General features: G+C 41.0%; 1 protein-coding gene across 5 annotated transcripts in view; it reads left to right on the top strand.

Annotated features, from left to right (window-relative positions):
* The window catches only part of CILK1 (ciliogenesis associated kinase 1), a 49134-nt gene that overhangs the window by 8614 nt on the left and 20572 nt on the right, over positions 1 to 19948 (top strand). For all 5 annotated transcript variants that reach the window (XR_012689651.1, XM_075202498.1, XM_075202500.1 and 2 more), the window contains 6 exons: positions 1722 to 1952; positions 8121 to 8175; positions 9892 to 10013; positions 14927 to 15006; positions 15891 to 16023; positions 17411 to 17582. Coding sequence is in view for 4 of the 5 variants with exons in the window: in XM_075202498.1 (XP_075058599.1) it covers positions 1852 to 1952; positions 8121 to 8175; positions 9892 to 10013; positions 14927 to 15006; positions 15891 to 16023; positions 17411 to 17582 (663 nt within the window). In the remaining variant the exon portion in view is untranslated. The remainder of the gene's footprint in view (positions 1 to 1721; positions 1953 to 8120; positions 8176 to 9891; positions 10014 to 14926; positions 15007 to 15890; positions 16024 to 17410; positions 17583 to 19948) is intronic.

The following is a 19948-nucleotide window of genomic DNA, read 5'->3' as shown; positions in this document are numbered from 1 at the left end:
TTCTCTGCAGCCCTATTTTCTCAACTGTAACCTTTCATATTGAATGTTTCATACATTGTTTAACTATGCTTGAGATTCTGTAAGTGTGCTCTTCACATTTAAAGTACTGTACTACCTGCCCTCAAATCTCCCTCACTCTCAATAACACCACATTTTCCTCAGTCTCCCAAGCCAACTGCCTTGGTGTCACACTTAACTTCGCCCTCTACTGTATTCCTCTTCCTCACATCCAGACTCTCTCCCAGTCCTGTTGATCCCACCTTAAAAACATTACCAGAATACGCCCTTTTCTTACTCAACATGCTACCAAAACTCTTATCCATTCTCTCATCTTCTCCCATCTTTACTATTGCAACCTACTGCTATTTAGCATTCCTGACACCCATATATCCACACTTCAATTCATCCTAAATGCTGCTGCAAGACTGATCTTTCCTCTCTCGCCACTCCACATCTGCTGCACCACTTTGCAAATCCCTATACTAGCTCACTGTGTCCTCTAGGATGAAATTCAAATTACTCGCCCTTGCCTACAAAGCCCTCAACAACACTACCCCTGTATACATCTCAAATCTGATGTCAAAAACCCGCTCTCTTAGATCTACCTATGACCTGTGCCTTGTCTCTGGTAACCACATCTCACTCCCGCCTACAAGACATCTCCTGTGCTGCTCCCCACTTATGGAATTCCCTACTATGCTCAAGCACACTTTCCACAGCCTTCATATCTTTAAATGCTCATTGAAAACGCATCCTTATCCTTTTTTTTATAATAATAATTTATTATTATTATTAATAATTATTATAAAGAGGAGACCTTATCAACCGATAACACTATTCACACTAATGCGCCCCCATAACTGTCCCTATATCCACTCTGAACCACATTTGCTCCTCTTATTTCAGGTATGCCCTCTTCCACTAGAATGTAAGTGCTGTAATGAGCAGGGTCCTTAATACCCTGTGTTTTCATGTCTGCATTTTTTTTGTCTACCTTGTATGTCCTGTTTTACCTACTGTACGGCGCTGCGCGGCACTGTGGCTCCTTACAAATGTATGATAATAAATAATGTACTTTGCTTTGTTCCTTATTGACTTTGGCTGATGTTCATACCCCAAGAGTATTCCATTTATTCTAAAGTATGCGTTGCTAAGTGAGGCAACACATAATGTGCTATTTGGTTTCCACAGAGATTTCTTTTACAGCAAGTCAGATACATATTAATGTACAGCTCTGTTTCTTCATGTCTAGTATGTTACCAAACCTAAGGTAATACTTTAAACAATATGCACTGTTCACATTTGCACTGTCATTTTTTTAATCTTTGAAAAATAACCCTCCCTTTGATATCGACATAATTTGCTCTCCTTTTCAATTTTCAGCTTTTCTTATCTTTTCCTTTCATTTATTTGTTTTAGCTGTTTTATTTTTGTGGTAAATAGTAAAACAGGAAATGTTAATATAAGTAATGTTTCAGTGGCTTTGATTCTATACTGTAATATAGTGTTATACATGCAACATCCTGTATATGGCAATGTAGACCTAATCAGCTTTGAAGTAATATTTTTCAATGTAGTCATGAACCTTTAACTTTTGTGTGTGAGATAGAAAATAAATATATATATATATATATATAAAAATTATACACGGTAATTGTTCACTAGTGAGCTAATTTATATCTGTTAGCTTTAATTAATCCTTTTTCAACTATTATTTACAGAATGGCTATATCTGACTACCTGTATTCAACCTGCCTCCTTTCACTGTGATTCTACTCAGAAGATTCACTGCGTCGCTAGTGGAATACGTTGTTCCTATTGAAATGTCCCTTCCATCCCTGATCTGCCACCATGAACCGTTACACAACATTCAAACAGCTTGGAGATGGTACCTATGGTTCCGTTCTTCTTGCAAGAAGCACAGAATCTGGAGAGCTGGTCGCTATTAAAAAGTAAAACCATTGGCTTTTCAATTCATTGTATTCTTGGGAATATACTTAGTTTGTCTTGGTTACAAGTTGCCATATCGTTTTTAATTACTTATATTACTTGTTATTAATTTCAGTATTGGAAAAATAACCATCTGTGCATACTGAATTGCCATTATTATAATTTGTGTTTTTGTTATGTTAGTAAATTATATTGGGTATCTCCTACCATTCCTAACTAGTTTGCTTGATACAGTAATCATATGTAAATACCCAACTTTTACTGGCTATTGGGTATATGAAGTTTCTTTAAATAGATTTTATTATCTGGCTTATGTAGTCTGAAGTGAAAAATGTATTGACCTTTAGCCAAGAATTGGCATGTTTGTTTAGGTTTTACCACATCCTACATATAATAATAATAAATAAGAGAAATAATCTGCTTTGTTTTCTCTTAGCTTCACACTTATAGAGCTGTAATATTCCACATAAAAAGAAGAATATCACATATAGTGAAGTACAAATAATATGTTGATGCTTCCACCTTGTGAGGAATACCACCTTTCCAGTGTGTGTAACCAATACTTGTGACAAAGTGGTGACTCTCCTTGGCGCCCAATGGTATTATGCCTACATCTAAGCAGATGAGATTCAGTCTTAATGTATGGTTTTTCTTGTTTCTCCTCCTTTCTTAAACCTTCTCCTCAGGTTCTTGGAATGGGCAACGGAAAAAATTTAAGTTAGATCTTCCAAAGACACTTTGATATAATGGAAGCGAAGGACCATACGGAAATATGGCGGGAGGTTATTATTCAAACCCACAGTTTAATAAATATACCCCCAGGAGAAGGATCTGTTCAATATAATAATGGGTTTAGAAAAATAGATAATCAAACTGATAATTAGATGTACAGGAGAAAATGGGGAGATGATTATGTGAATAAAAGCAAATGGAGTGAAAATTATCGATATAAAGATTTTGACCGTAGGGAGGAAGGTAGAGAATAAATTATAGGGATGATACAACATCTTTTACATCAATAGATATGCTTGTCTTGGGGAAGAGTGGAGAGAACCTGCTTTTTCTTCATTTTCTTTTTTAGAATGGCCAAGAGAGAGAAAATACAATGGTAAAAATCAAAACTTATACCCAAAAAAGGGAATCGAGGCAGTCAGTATGACCCTTGGAGATGAGGAAGATTTGAAATAATTTCTCTAGAAGGGGATTGATTTAGCCTTGCTAATTATTTTTATTTTGAAGAACAATTCTACACGCAAGAAGTTGGCGTTGTCATGGGGACCAGGTTTGCCCCCTGTTACGCTAACCTGTTCATGAATAGTGGGAGGTAAAGTTTGTATAATAAAAAAAAAAGACCTACGAGAGGTGGCTACATTATAAAAAAGGGACCTACGAGAGGGGGCTACATTATAAAAAAGGGACCTACGAGAGGGGGCTACATTATAAAAAAGGGACCTACGAGAGGGGGCTACATTATAAAAAAGGGACCTACGAGAGGGGGCTACATTATAATAAAAAAAAATAGGACCTACAAGAGGGGGGCTACATAATAATAAAAAAAAAAAGTAGCCCCCTCTTGTAGGTCCTAATAAAAATGGGACATATAAGAGGGGGCTGCATAATAAGTGTTTTGTGGCTTCCGAGGTTTTTTTCTTCTCAAGAAAACGGGTCCAAATGGCTGAGTGTTTAAGGTTGCCTACCCCTGGCTTAGATGTAGACATCATACCGTTGGGGGCCCAAGGAGAGTCACAATTATTGGGTGCACACACTGGAAAGATGGTATTCCTCTCAAGGTGGAAGCATAAACATTTTATTTGTACTTCACTATATGTGATGTTCCTCTTTTTATGTGGAATTAATATCATGGCTCTAGAGGTGTGAAGATAAAAGAGAAAAAAGCAGATTACATCTCTTATTTGGACTGTTTTATGGAGGTTGTATACTATCCATTGAGATTAATAACTATTTGACTGAATCTAGCGCCAAATGCTAAACCTTTTTATGGGAAGTCTACCCTGCATGGCTTTCCTTCAGAACTCTTTTGGGGTGTTGTGTTTTTTGGGGGTTTTTTTTGTCCATAAATCACTCAAAATGTATCATCATCAACATTTAGCGCCAGCAAATTTCGTAGCGCTTTACAATTGGGAACAAACATTAATAAAACAATACTGGGTAAGACAGACAGAGAGAGAGGTAAGAGGGCCCTGCTCGCAAGCTTATAATCTATGGGACAATGGGAGTTTGAAACACAAGGGCATGTGCTACATCATATTTCATATTGGACCAGCTAGAATGCAAAGGTAAAAAGTATTGAGTGGGCTGTGTGATCAGTCACACAGCAATGTTGGTCAGAGGGTTTTTGTCTTGTGTCTGCTGTGTAGAGGGTGATAATAGAGTAACCTAGGTAGCCTAAGATGCTGGTTGAGGAATATCATAAGTTAATAAGAGGTGGGTTTTCAGATAACCGTTGAAGGTTTGAAGACTAGAGGAAAGTCTTATTGTGCGAAGGAGGGTGCAGCCTGAAATAAGTCCTGTAACCGGGAATGGGAGGATGTGATGAGAGTGGAGATCTTGTGTAGAACTGAAGTGTCGAGTTGGGAGATATTTTGAGACAAGTGAGGAGATGTATCTTGGTGCAATTTTGTTGAGTGCCTTATATGTTAGTAGAAGACTGTTCTACTGGATTCATTGAAGAACAGGCAACCAATGTAGAGACTGACAGAGTGGCTCAGCAGAGGAAGAACGGTTTATAAGGAAAATCAATCTAGCCGCTGCGTGCAAAATAGATTGTAGGGGTTCAAGTCTGAATTTGGGAAGAATTGCAATAGTTGATGCAAGGGATGAGTGCTTGAATTAAGGTTTTTGCAGTGTCTTGTATGAGATATGTGCGTATTCTGGAAATGTTCTTTTAGATGTAAGTAACATGATTTAGATATAGAGTCGATATGGGGAACAAAGGATAGTTGTGAGACAAGGATTACATCTAGGCAGCAAGCTTGCGGGGTGGGATTTATGGTCATGTTCCTGTCTGATAGAAATGTCAGGCGGGAAGCTTCTGTTTATGGATGGGAATATTATTAATTCAGTTTTTGAAAGATTGAGTTGGTGAGAAGATATCCAAGATGAAATGACAGAAAGACAGTTGGTAACGCTAGACAACACAGATGGTGAGAGATCAGGAGTGGATAGATAGATTTGTGTATCATCCGCATAGAGATGATATTGAAATCCAAAGGAGCTTATTAGTTTTCCAAGAGTGGTGTAGATGGAGAATAGCAGAGGACCTAGGACTGAGCCTTGTGGTACTCCAACTGATTTCTCTGGATCCACCTCCTTTAACACTGAAAGAGCGATTAGATAGGTAGGATGAGAACCAGGATAGGACAGTGCCTTCAAGACCTAGGTATTATAGCGTTTGTGTGAGTGGTCAACAGTGTCAAATGCAGCAGAGAGATCCAGAAGAATTAGAAGAGCGTAATGGCCTTCACTTTTTGCTGTGATCAAATCATTGCCAAACCTTGGTCAGTGCAGTCTCTGTGGAGTGTTGGGAGCGAAAGCCTGACTGAAGAGAATTCAGTAAGTTGTTTGATGTAAGAAAGTGTGTTAGGCGAGTGTAGGCTATTCTCTAGTGAAGCTTGGAGGGGCATGGGAGCTGCTAGATGGGGCAGTAATTTGAGTGAGAGTTTGGGTCAGAATTTTGTTTTTTCAAAATAGGAGTAGTCACTGCATGCTTAAATAGTGATGGAAAAATATCAGTAGAGAGAGAGATTACAGATTTTAGATAGAGGTGGAATGGGCACAGAAGAAAGTGCTCATTCCACAATTTGTGAGGGTATGGGATCGAAAGAACAGGAGGTAGAGTAGGAAGATGAGAAGAGAGTAGAAACTTCCTCTTCATTTGTGGGATCAAATGAAGAGAGTGTGTCAGAGGGTGCTACAAAGGAATTGAGCTGACTGCTTGTCAAGGGAGATAATACCATTTCAAGTCTGACCTTATCTATTTTGTCCTTGAAATAGGAAGCAAGATCCTGGGCACTGATAGTAGTCAGAGGGCTTGGGGTGGGAGGAATGAGAAGAGATTTAAATGTGTTAAAAAGGCATTTGGGGCTAGAAGCCTGAATATCAATGAGAGCTTGGAAGTATGTTTGTTTTGCAGCATCCAGAGCATTTCGATAGGAGTGGTAGATAGCAGTATATGTGATGAAATGATTAGAGGTACAAGAATTATGCCAGTGACGTTCTGCTTTGAGAGTTTTTGTAGAGTTTGTGTTACCTTTAGTGTGCCACGGTTGGCAACGAAGTCTACGCAGAGTATGGAGAGTCGCTGGAGCCACTTGATCAAGGGCATTTGCTAGGGTTTGGTGAAAATGAGGTACTGCCCCATCAGGGGAGGAGAATGTAGAAATTGGGGAGAGAAGGTGTTGAATAGAGGTGGAAAACTGTTGAAAATCACTAGAGTTACTATTACTGCAGGTGTGAGGAGACTTGGAAGAGTTTGACACTAGGAAGGGTAAAGACCTGGGGGTGAGCGAGTAGCTAACAAGGTGATTATCCGAGAGGGGGAAAGGGGTGTTAAGGAAATGAGAAACTGAGCATAGTCTAGAGAAAACAAAATCAAGACAGTGGCCATCCTGATGAGTAGCGGATTCAATCCACTGGGAGAGGTCAAGTGAGGATGTTAGAGAGAATAGTTTGGAATCAGCAGTGGAACTTGGATTAGCAATAGGGATGTTGAAATCACCCATGATGCTGGTGGGGATGTCAGAGGATAAGAAGTGAGGGAGCCATGCAGAGAAGTGTTCAAGAAAATGTTTGTGTGGTACAGGGGGGCGATAGATGACAGCAATACACATAGAGAATGGGTTAAAAATCCTAACCGTATAAACTTCAAAAGATGTGAACGTGAGTGATGGGACATTTGGTAGAACTGTGAAGGTGCACTGTGGGGGTGTGGGAGAAATGGAGGCCACCATCTGAAAGGGCTCCAGATGAGGCAGTATCTTATTGCGTGAGCCATGTTTCTGTTCTTGCTAGAAGGTTGATGTTGTTTGAGAGGAAGGAATTTAAAGGACTTTGGAAGAGAGGGGAGAGGCGATGCGTTTGAGGTTTGCTGGATTTCTGTAGCGTTCAGATATATGTGTGGGAGAAGTGAGGGGGAGCTGGATTAGGTGATATATATCCAGCTAATAGAAGCAGGGAGGAAGAAAGATAGGAAAGATGATTGGAAGATGTGTGTCCTTTTAGTTTCTGGCGACAAGGTGAGGCTGTTTAAAACTATTGAATTTAAATAGGACAACAATTCATGACTGTTAACTAGAGGTGCGTGAAGTAATGAAGGGGCAATGTTGACAGAGGTGTGTGTTGCAGGATGGGTGAGGAATGATATAGTCCTAAATATAATGCCATGAAAGGAGAGGAAGAAAAATAATTTGGCAAACACTGGGATTTGAGTAAAATAAAAGAGTACCTAGTTGCAATGTCCTGTGCAATCAGAGAAGTAGTGCAGAGTGAGGCTCCAGTAGATGTAATTTATTCCCTGATGTCTGTATAGCATGTTGTAATGATGTGGGGGAGGGGGTGGATGTGTTGAATGGAGAGTAATAATGCACAGGTGATACAGTAGATGAGTTCTTGCAGAGTTGTGAGAGAGGAGACTGGTTCAAACTCAGTTTAATTTCTTTATACTTGTGATAGCAGAGAAAGCCTTGAATAGAATTGAAAGTGTAATGATGAGATAGAGGACTGAAACAGCTGTAACATGGGTAGGGAGTGACTGAGCAAGTAGTACAGCAGGCTGATTAAACAGAGGGCATGTTGCAGTGAAAATAAACTGAAAGATAAAACAAACTTTCATGAGGTGAGAACAAAATAAGATCAGAGTCCAAAACATTCTTCATATTGTGTCAAGCTTGTAGCCAGGGAGAGATGGAAACATCAGCGGTAGATTATGGAGTTTCAGGTGAATACTGACTGTTCTTGTGTTGCTGTGGTAATAGGCAGAATGTTCTTCTCCTGTTTAACTTTGTTAGAACTCCGAATTATGCTATTTAATTTTTTTTTACACTTGTAACTATACACTTAGAGCTATACACACTAACTATGCGGCCATTCTACAATGAATGTATGTATGTTTGTATTACAAAAATTAATTCATGCCTTGTTTTACACAACAGAATGAAAAGAAAATTTTACTCCTGGGAGGAATGTATGAATCTTCGAGAGCTAAAGGTGATCTTCTATTTTAGCTTATTGACTTTTCAGTTAATCTGTGTGTGACAGCATGGATTTACTGATTGATTTTGGAGTCCCTCTTACCACCAGTAACCTACTGTTACTGACCATGCCTACTGTGGTTATTCAGCCAAGAGACATTCGCCAACTGCACACCAGTTGTAGGAGAGTAGTTTCTGCAGCCACCAGGCTCCTTTACTGGCACTTGGATCCAATTTTGGTGTTTATAGCTGCTGCAGTACCTCTTTTATGGTGTCTTACTGTGGCCAGTTCCTCCAGACTGCTTGCTTAGGATCATTACTGCAGGGTAGCAGGCAGAGTATTCAAGACAGGACAGCCAAGGGACTGATTAAATGGTTCGTTCTTATCTGTAGGTTACAGGATTTTATCATACATTTACAAAATTCTACCATTTTTCCTTTGATGCTTGCTTTGGACAGAAGGTTTTGTTACGCAGCTTTGTCTGAGGGTACCCTTCCCTAGATTTGGAATATCTCCATGGTTGCCATGTCCTCTGGTATGAATAAAAGAAAGACTTTTTGTACATATGCACTCCATTTCTTGGAGTGCATTAGGGAGACACTGCATTCCCTCTATGTTCATTGGTTCAGTTATATTGTTCCAAGGTTATGTTTGTGGATAGTGAGTTTCTCTTGTTCCTTAATCGTCCTGTTCTTTGGGCTTTGTTAGTAAAAAGTTGTGTATCCTTCAATGGGGGTGTATAGAGGAGAGGAGCTTTTCCTTTTAGTTAGTTAGTGCCTAAATGTCCAGCTCCAGCATTGCCTTTTATATCCCATGGTTGTAGTATCCCCTAGATGTAATCGGAGAAATTGACTTAATAAAATTATAAAAATCCTCTCATGCACCGCACCAGACACCGTTATCACAGTATATATCTTCAAATGCTGAAAACCAGAAGTAGGCGTGTTATTCAGGTCCAGTTATGATGGGCCAAATAAAAAGTATATTGAAGTATAGGCCGAGGAATAAATAAAACAAATAGAATTGCATTTTGTAGTTAAGTAGTAACTAAAATAAAACATTCTTTGTGCTAATAGATGTTATATAGCCCATGGATAGTCAACTCCACACAAGAGGACATCTGTGTGTGTGTGCGCCCCCCCATCATTCCCTGCAAAGGACTTGGGGGCATCAGAAACCTCTGCTTTGCCTCAACATTGAGAACTGTAATACAAATGTTTTGAATGCTTTACTTAGATCATTTTAAAACATAAATTCTTATCTGCACAAATAAACATGTTACAGGATGGGTGTTTTGTGTTTGTCTTAGAAGAGATGAAGACAGGAATATAACTGTATTAGCATAGTATACCAGATTTCCTGAAAAAAATATAAATTGCATATTTATTATGTGAGATCAGAGCAGTGGTTAGCATTGCTTTAGGACAGCGCTGGGTGTTTGTATTTATATGGCGTTTCTTCAAGGTCTCGTCAGCTGGCTCCTGTTCCATGATTCTAAGCATATGTGTATGTTTGCTGTGATCAGGAAATTTAGATTGTGAGCTCATCTGTGTAGCAATAGATAAACCTGAATTCAATTACCTCATTGTACAGCTCTGCTGAATATGCAGGCCGTGTATAAAAAAAAAAAAAATACTAAAATACAAATAATTCAGTCAATAGTATCAATTTAATTGTGAGCAATGGTAATTGTGAATTACTTGCTGGTTGACTAATTTGTTTTCGTTCTAGTCACTGAGAAAACTTAATCACGCCAATGTCATTAAACTGAAGGAAGTAATCAGGGAAAATGATCACCTATATTTTGTATTTGAATACATGAAGGAAAATCTGTACCAGCTAATGAAAGATCGGTATGTATTTCTAAAACTTGATTACCCATTATTTTTATTTTTTGTTTTGTTTACACTATATAAAGAGATTATGCTATTTGACAGTGGTATGCACAATATTACTTTGTAAAATATGTTACAGCATAATTATAGTGAGAATCTTTACATTTACTCTAGTCTGGATGTAAGTGTAAATAATTTTTCAACCGTTTAGGGAGATGAGTAAGGCATCTCCGTAAAACCCATGTTTTCATCTGCATGGGTTGCAAAAGCTAGGGAAGCATGGGCTGACCAGTTGGCAGCAGGACTCAGACTTGCTTCTCCTTGCCCTGCACCTCAAGGAGGCTTCAGGATACTTATACGAGGCTGCCCAAAACGCAGCCTCCATTTCATCCTCTACATCTGCGTCGGCTGTAGCATCCAGAAAGACCCTGTGGTTGAGGTCCTGGAATGCAGATACAGAGTCAAAGAAATCGTTATAAACTCTGCCTTACTCAGGCGCCGTTCTATTTGGTCCTGAATTAGAGAATAGTGTTTGCCAGGCCACTGGTGGCAAAAGTACATTTCCTCCTGTAAATGTACCTAAATAAAGAACACAAAGATTTGGTTCATTTCGACAGCCCTTTCGGGGGGACCCTCTGGTAGAGGCCAAGCCACCAAGACCAGACCGTTCTGAAACAGGGGATACTCTCTCAAAGGTAGGTCTTCCTACTGTTCGAGACATCCCTCATCCAAGCTCCCAGAGAAGCTGACAACCTGCTTCTCATCCACCTCTTGTCATGGTATTGGGAGTGGAAGGATGTCTACTTCTGTTCAAAGATCAGTGTCCTCCAAAGATTGATGGATTCGCGTGATCATGACAAGGGGCTATATAATAGATCTTGCAGGTCCAGCCCCTCGTCTGTTTTTTACAACCACCCTGCGACCTGGAAAGAAGACAGGAGATGTTTCTTTGTTTCGCTTCTCTTCTTTCATCCGGGGTCATCGACTTTGTTCCTGGGAACCAGAAACGACAGGGGTTTTACTCCAATCTCTTTCTGGTTCCCAAGCCGGATGGCACATTCCGACTTATTCTAAATTTAAAGTTGCTAAAGCTTTATCTGCAGGTGAACATGTTTTACATGTAGTCCGTCCGATTGGTAATAAATGGGTTGGGAGCAGGCTAGTACCTAGAGTCAATAGACATCACAGATACCCATCTTCCATTTGGGAGGGACACCAGGCCCTAGTTCGTTTTACAGTGGGTTCTTCTCACTACCAATTCAGGGAGCTAACCTTCGGCCTCTCAACAGCGCCAAGGGTATTTGCAAAAATGTCGGTCATTTCTGTCTGTCTTCACTCAATGGGAGTGAGAATAGTTCCATACCTGGACGACCTGCTCATCAAGGCTACCTTAGTTCAACTGCTACACCAGCACCTGGCACTTACCATCAACAACCTGGAGCGCCGTGGCTGGATAATCAATTGGCACAAATCCCAGTTGGTTTCCCTGTCATAGGATGACCTTCCTGGGGCTCATCATGTATACCAGCGTCCAGAAAGTTTTCCTCCCAGAGGACAAGATCCAATCAGTACAGAACACAACATCACAAGTTTTGGCCTGCAGCAGACCATCCATGCGCCTTCGAGGCAAAATGTTGTCACCTTCGAAATGATCCCTGCGGGTGGTTACATTCCCGCTGCTTCCAGTGGGACCTCTTAAAAAAAAAAAACCAAAAAAAAAAAAACCTGATATGGTTGTCCCCTGCGGCACAGGTGTCTCTTCGGTGGTGGATGGTCCAGGAACATTCAGATAGGCTGGTCCTTTGCCCCGTGTTCCTGTATCATAGTGTCCACAGACGCCAGTTTGAAGGGGTTGCGGGCTGTGGTCCTTCATCTTCAGCTTCAGGGTCGTTGGTCGCGTCTGGAGACCTCCCTCCCAACCCTACAGGAGGCCCAGACCATCCTTCAGGGATCCCCAGTTCGTCTGCAATCCGACAATGCCACGGCAGTGGCTTACGTCCACAGACAGGGCAGGACCAGAAGTTTTGCAGCAATGAGGGTGGCATCTCGGATCTTAGCATGGGCATAATTCCAGATTATTATCTATGCTTTCCTGCGATAATCCCGGAGGAGTGGGCTGTCCATTTCCAGGTCATCCAGCTGCTGGTCCTGAGGTGTGGTCTCGTAGACCTGAACCTCATGGTGTCGAGACACAACCGGCGGGTTCTTAGATTCTGCTCAATGGCCAGGGACCCGCTGGCTGTGCCCGTCGGCATCGTGACCATGCCCTGGGACTTCGGGGTGCAGTACCTGCCCCCCCTCACCCCCATTCCGATGCTTTTCCATGTCCTCAGACGGGTCAAGCAGGGGAGGACTTCTTCAGTAATTCTGGTGGCTCCCGCTTGGCCGCATCAGGTTTGGTATGCAGAAATTTTGTTAATGGCGGTGGATCAAGGACTTCAGCTGCCTCTTCGAGACGACCTTCTTCAGGGACCAACACCAGGACCTGCCTTGGCTGGCTTTAACGGCGTGGCTGTTTGAAGCCAGCCACTGGCAGTCAAGAGTGTTCTCTCCCAGGGCGTTAAACACACTGTTGCAGGCTCGAAAACCAGTGTCTGCAAAAATATACCACTGCATCTGGTGCACCTATATTAGGTGGTGTGAAAGTCGACCCCGTCACATGGCTTCTTTTCACCTTGCCTTCCTCCAGAATGGCTTGGAGGCAGGCCTCCGCCTGGGTTCTCTAAAAGTGCAGCTGTCGGCTCTCTGTGTTTTTCCATCTTCGACTGGTGGATATGCCGGATATACAGACCATTTTGCAGGGCGTCCTGCATATACAACCACCTTATGTTCCGCCCACTTCATCTTGGGATCTCAACTTGGTACATACATCTAAAAAATATTTCCATAATTCGCACATATTTTACAGAAGACACTGCAAAAACTCTAATTCATGCACTTATCTCCTGCATTCACTCTTGCAATTCCCTCCTTACTGGTCTTCCCCAAAACAGACTCTTACCCCTACAATCTATTTTGCACGCAGCAGCTAGATTGTTTTTCCTTGTAAATCATTTTTTCTCTGCTGAACCACTAGGGGCCTAAGTCATTATGGAGAGCAAGACAAAAAAAATGGAGTAAATTTGATCCTGGACAAACCATGTTACAGTGCAAGGAGTGCAAATGAGTTTAATATTTTGCATTTAAGGAAAAAACTGTCTGCTTTTTCATGTAGCACACAAATACTTGATAGCTTTATTTTTACACGAAAATTTAAAGTTGATCTAGCACATGCTCTACCCCAACTATAAATCTGTCCCCACATTTTAAATTTACTTTCCCCTCCAATGCAACATGATTTTGCCAAGGTGCAATGTTCAGGACCGGATTAAGACAACGTATTCCCTTGGGCTAAGGATACTGTGAGGCTGCCAGTAATTTGTAAAGGTCCCCGCATTGCCCCCTTAATAGCATGAATGTAACTGTCGCTCTTTGAAGCGACGTAAATCTCACTGGTGGTATGTTCTGATGCCGGAACTCTTGTGAGTCACTTTTTTCACATATCTGTATTAACTCCCTGTTGAAATTAGACCATTCGGAAATTTGCTTGTGGCTGTAGTTGTTGTCGGCATGATGGTCATCGCTAGAATGACTACCACTGAGCTACTCCTGCCTAAGTTTGAATGAATAGGAGGCAGTGACAGTCTGAGGCGAGGCCACCCCCAACCAGATCGCTGATATTATTAAGTAAAAATCTTTGTTATAGGCCCCCAGCTGCCGAAGGCCCCTGAGGTATAGCCCAGAAAGGCCATTATGTTAATCTGGCTACATTGGTTGCCTGTATTTTACCGAATCCAATATAAAATACTTCTTCTACTAACATACAAGGCTATAAACAAAGCGGCACCTACACATCTGTTCTCAAAACATCTCCCAGCTCGACAATTCCGTTCTGCACAAGATCTTCATCTCTTCCGCTCTCCTTACATCCTCCCATTCCCGATCACAGCACTTTTTTTTTAAGCTGCATCCACTATATTGAATTTCCTCCCTTGCACAATAAGACTTTCCTTTTTGTCTACAAATCTTCAACCATTCTCTGAAAAAACCCACATCTTCAGGCAAGCTTATAACATTCCTCAACCACCCTCCTAATCTCACAAGGTTATCCTATTACCCTCCTTTACTCAATTCACACAAGACAACAACCCTCTGAACCCCTGACCAACATTGCTGTGTGACTGGATCATATAGCATACAAATCACTTTTACCTTTTCTACATGCCTGGATAAAAATACAATATGTAGACCCAACGTCATGTATCCAACTCCCATTGTCCCATAGATCGTAAGCTTGCAAGCAGAGCCTTTTCTTTGTATTACCCAGTATTGTTTATTACTCTGTTCGTCCTCGGTTGTAAAGCGCTACTTAATTTGCTGCCGCTATCTAAATGTGTTCATGAGTTGTATTTCAATACATTCACATCACCAAAAGCATAAGAATAGTCCAGGCTGCATTTGCACTGTGAAAACACTTGCAACTGTTTGTGTGTGGTAGATCGGCATATAGTTCCATTTTTATTTTATTTTTTTCATGCATTTCATATGTGACCATCTCAAATTAACTGATGTGTAAACAGATTTTTAGAATTGCACATAGAACAAATGAACCGGTACTCTGCAGTTATTCTTTAAACAGTAGGAATATTTGCAGGAATCTATAAAAACTGGAAAATTAGGATGGTTGCCAGCTAAATAATAATCACACAAGGAAGCATCATATTTGTGTGAATCCATCCATGCCACATATCTAGACATTTAAAGGACTATTTTTTTTTATTATTATTTAAAAATCTATTTTATAACCAGTAGCATATTTCATATAACCATTCTCAGAGCAATGATATCTCTGCCATTACAGTAATTGTAGGCTCCTTTTTGATTTTCAACAGGAACAAATTATTTCCTGAATCTACCATCCGTAACATCATGTACCAGATACTTCAAGGGCTTGCTTTTATACACAAATACGGTAAGTTTTTTTGGGGAAAATGTTAGTATCTAATTCAAAAACTGTTGTACTTGTGTTGGTTGTTACTTATATGCCACAATGGCTCATAATAAGACTTGTTACTGCGCAACAGTTATGCATGCAGATTTTTACAGTGAATGGGCTACATCTCGTGCCATATATAATAGGACGCCCTCTGTACACTCATCATGTAACCATATATGCATTGCTTGTACAACAAGGATAATATAGCTCCACCCAGATTTGTCATATTTGTGCATACCGGTATGTGTATGGCTAATCATACTGAAATCTGGCTACCTGAAGGGCAGGCTAAAGATAATTCTTTGCTTGTTGTTGCCATTGCGTACTGTGTTGGAGTGGTTGTGGGTTTGCATGGTTCGGTGTCTGTGTTGCCGGTCTGGTTGGTTGGTCAGTCTGAGCTTCTTAAATGGTTAGTGTGTACATTTAATAGCCTGTGTGCACATCTGCCTTTTGGTCTGAGTCATGAAACAGCAGAAGGCAGGAGAAAGATTTAAATAACCACATAGCCTCAGGATCGTAAACCTCTTAATTCCTAAGGAAGATTGGAATTCTTCTAGCACATATATATATTGTCTAGTTATTTTTCCTTTGTTTTTATCCCCAAAAAAAGCTTGCACAACATTTCAGATTCCAGCATAATGGCAAGCATTTGTTAAATTACATTTTATATCCTATTAAAGATCTGTTTTTTTATTTTGTCACATGTTGCTGAATTAAAACTTCCATCGTGGTCATTCAGCCTAGAAACCTTTTCTGTAGTGATTTCTGCTTTGCATTGTCTTTGCTTTAATAAGATGGTGGTCCGTTTTTGTTTTGTTTTTTGACAGATTTTTTTTTTTTTTTTTTTTTTTGAGTTACAGGGTTCTTTCACAGAGACTTAAAACCTGAAAACCTCCTTTGCATGGGACCAGAACTTGTGAAAATAGCAGATTTTGGACTAGCTCGAGAAACAAGATCGCGACCACCTTACACAGATTATGTGTCAACTAGATGGTAAATGTTTAAGTAAATAGCAAGTAATAGAAGTAACAGAAATTTCATATCTATGTTACATGCCAGCCTTTTGGGTGAGCGCTTCAACAGAAGAATTATCCATTAAAATCGCATGTTCATTCTGTATTCTTCAATTTGATGAGATTGATGGGAGATATTATAATTGTCACTTTTAGTATCGCCAGATGCTATAACAATATGTTCTTACAGCTGAACATACACCAAGCTTGTCTAACTCCCCCATAATTTGAAGCCGTAATAATGGCAGTATCGTCTTGTCTAGATGTACCTCCCCTCCCCATATCTGCTTCTTGTGGAACTTCTTCATTTAATATGCTACTAACCCGGTAACTAGTAGTAGCTCTGACAATATAATTATATTATTACTATATGAAGACATTTGTTCACCCAACCAATGCATTTTCTTGTGAGAAATTTTCTCCTACGTCCATCTGACTAAACGGGCTCCTCCAGGGTGTTTAGAAAGCTAACAAGAGGATTGCTGGTTCCTTGCAATTCTTTCCTTCTTCTGGAGTTAAAAGAGCTTTCTATCCATTTCTTTTTTTAATCGGACAAGCAGTCTGCCATTCCAATCTTTGCAAGAGTCCCAGGTCATAACCGTGGTATCCCTGCATGAGTGCTGTTTCATTTTCTACAGACATGTCTTTTGTTTTGCCAAAGAAGACTAAGTCATTCATTGGACCTCAAGACCTTCATTGTCTGCCTGAAGCAGAAGAAATTCAAAACTGATTTTCTTCCTCTGTCATCCAAACTTGCCTCAGATACTTGCCATAGATCTGAGGTTTGACTTGGGAAAGGACCACTTTCAGTTACAAGCCCTTCTGTTCAAACTCAAGTTTGCACCTAGTGTGTTGCGTTTTTTTTTTGTTGTTTTTTTTTTATACCACCAATATTTTACGGAGCGCTTTACAATTACAGAATGTTTCATTCACATGCTCCACTGGAGCTTAATTAGATTCATGATGTCCTAAAATAGCATGTACTGCAGGATGCACTTTTATATGTTTGTTGAATGACTCTTAATGTGCTTAGTAAAAGGCTTCTTGTATTTTAACTGCTTTTTCTATGTAAAATTAAAATTGCTGTAAATTTTTCTGTAAAAAGGGAAAATATTATTTTTAACGTTGCTTTTTTTTTACCCCCACATCTTACTATAATTTGTTGTAGATCCCCCACTTAATTTTGTTCCATTTAATGTACTCCAATCCTACCCATATTGTATTTATTGCCATTGAGACTCCACTTCCATCCCATATCATTACTCTAATGTTGCAACCACAAGTCTTGTTGATTACTTTGTTCTAGCACAACTATACCCACATAACAAGATACTCCCATTCATAGCACATTTCGACTGTATTCACAGGTACAGGGCACCGGAGGTTCTACTTAGATCTACAAGCTATAACTCTCCCATCGATATCTGGGCTGTTGGCTGTATAATGGCTGAAATTTACACTCTAAGGCCTCTCTTCCCAGGCTCCAGTGAAATAGATACAATATTCAAGATTTGTCAGGTTCTAGGGACTCCAAAGAAGGTATGAGCAATTCAGTATTTACATTATTGCAGCTCTGTCTGCTGAACTTGAAATGACTAAAGCAAAAAGTATTTATATATGAAACCAATATGCACCATCACTGACTTCCCTTTACAGTTTTGTTAAGTATTAAGTACTGGAGAATTTCTCCTACATCATAACAAACATCTAAACCTATATCCTGCAGCAACAGACATTGGATTAAAGATTGCTGATCGAGGGCACAAAATTAAAAAAAATCACTGAAACATCCCTTTGTCCCTATTGCCATGTTTGAAGCCATGTTTAGGAGAATAATAGAGGATGAGATGTTCATTTCTTGCACATACTTTTAAAAATACAGGCAATACTGTTTAATAACATAGGTATATTGTATCTTTTCGTTTTTGTGCTAGCAGCATATAAAGTTGAATTCTGCTCTCAAAATGGGTTCTCTGGGTTATACTGTAAATATATATATATCACTTCATATAAGTTATTGAGATACATCTTTTTACTAATAGTCAGAGATAAGATAGTATCCTTGATAAACTAGCATGTGTTGTGTGATTGATCTGTTCCTGCATTATTCTGTTTCTGTACTTTCTCTTGCTGAGAAAATGTCTGACAAAGGAAAGCCATGTAGAGCTAAATACTTTAATTGCTCCAAATGCAAAGTTAAATTACCCAGTGGACAACAGAACCCGGGGGAGCTTTGTGTGCACTGAGAGACAAGGCCCCAGGCCATGCAGGCCCTTACTGGTACGCCACTGCTGGTGGAGGAACCAGTGTGGGCAATGTTTCTGGTGCAGTCAGTTACGACACTAGTACAGCTTCTCGCCCCATCCAGCAGAAATTATAGTGCTTGTTGCAGCTTTCCCCTCTACCTTGGTAGTTGCTCACCCTGCAGGGGTAATGTTATCAGCAGTAACTGAGAATGCAGACTTGAGACCGGCTGGTCCTTCATCTTTGCTCGCTTCCCAAGACCCTTCAGTGGGAGAACCTGCATGGTCTGCATTTTCATTCCAGGGCCTAGACAGGTTAAACTGGTTTTTGGACTCCTCTAGATATCCGCTGTCCAGAAACAACCCAGCCTCTTCTTTTGGGCTCCAATTTAGAAGGAACGACTGAAGAGGACGGTGAGCTTATTCCTGAGCCAGACTCCACACAGGTTACGGTTCTGGACGACTCTCACAGAAGTCAAGGCATTGAGGACCTTGTGCTGACAGTGCCTTGGACCAAGAGGAGCACAGAGCAGCGGACCAAGGTCTTTTTAAAAAGATTAGCAGACACTCATTCTGCTTCCCTCCATCAACAGAACTGAAGGATATTGCGGAATCGACCTGAAAACAGCCGGACCGCAAGGTTCTAGTGCTAAGGAGATTCATGGACCTGTGCCCATTACAGGAGGAGTTCTGGCTTGTTATGAATAAGTACCAAGAGTGGACACAGCTGTGGCTCGTCTGGCGTGCCGTGGCATATCACTCTCCTAGTACCAGGTGCAACCACCCTTCAGGAGGCATTTCTAAAATCCATCTACATGGCAGCAGGCGTCTCCCTCAGACCCACGTCATCTGCATGGGTTGCTAGGGCTATGGAAACACGGGCTGACCAGCTGGCAATGGGGTTACAGAACTCAGACCTGCTTCCCCTTGCCCTGCACCTGAAGGAGGCTTCAGGATATCTGTACAAGACTGCTTAAAATGCAACCCCAATGTCATCTTCAGTGTCTGCATCAGTAGTGGCAGCCAGAAGGACTCTCTGGCTTAGGTCCTGGAATGCCAAATCAAAGAGATCCCTGGAGACCCTTCCTTATTTGGGCTCCGTTCTTTTCGGCTGGGTACTTGTCAGACCATGAGTAATAAGAGCACATTCCACCCGATTAATGTACCTAAACCAAGGGCACCGAGGTTCAGTTCTTGTTTCACCATCCCATTTGGGGTGGTTTCTCCGCCAGAGGTTGGGTGACCAGAGGCAGATCCTTTGGTTCCAGAGGACATTCCCAAAGAGGCAGGTCCTGTTACCCCACCAGGCGTCCCGCACCCAAGCTCCCGGAGAAATTGGCTGCCTGACTATCACCCTTCTCTCCACGAGCGTGTGGTGGTTCAAGGATCATTGGATAATGTCCTCTGCAGACTGCTGGATTTAGGGGATCATGACAAGGGGCTACATGATCAAGCTTTCTAGTCAGCACTCTCGTCTGTTCTTTGCAACCTCCCTGCCCCGCAACCCCACAACAAGACAATTGATGATGCACTATATCCCTTCTCTTCTTTACGCGGGGGTCATCTGCCCGGTCCCAGTAGGTCAGAGTCTCCAGAAATTCTTCTTCCACCTGTTCCTGTTCCCGTTCCCAAACTGGTGTTATGTGCGTCTAGTGGCTATCC

Source organism: Mixophyes fleayi, chromosome 3, assembly GCF_038048845.1.
Source record: "Mixophyes fleayi isolate aMixFle1 chromosome 3, aMixFle1.hap1, whole genome shotgun sequence".
NCBI lineage: Eukaryota > Metazoa > Chordata > Amphibia > Anura > Limnodynastidae > Mixophyes > Mixophyes fleayi.
The sequence above is the reverse complement of the archived record's forward strand: the minus strand, read 5'-3'. Positions and strand labels throughout refer to the sequence as shown.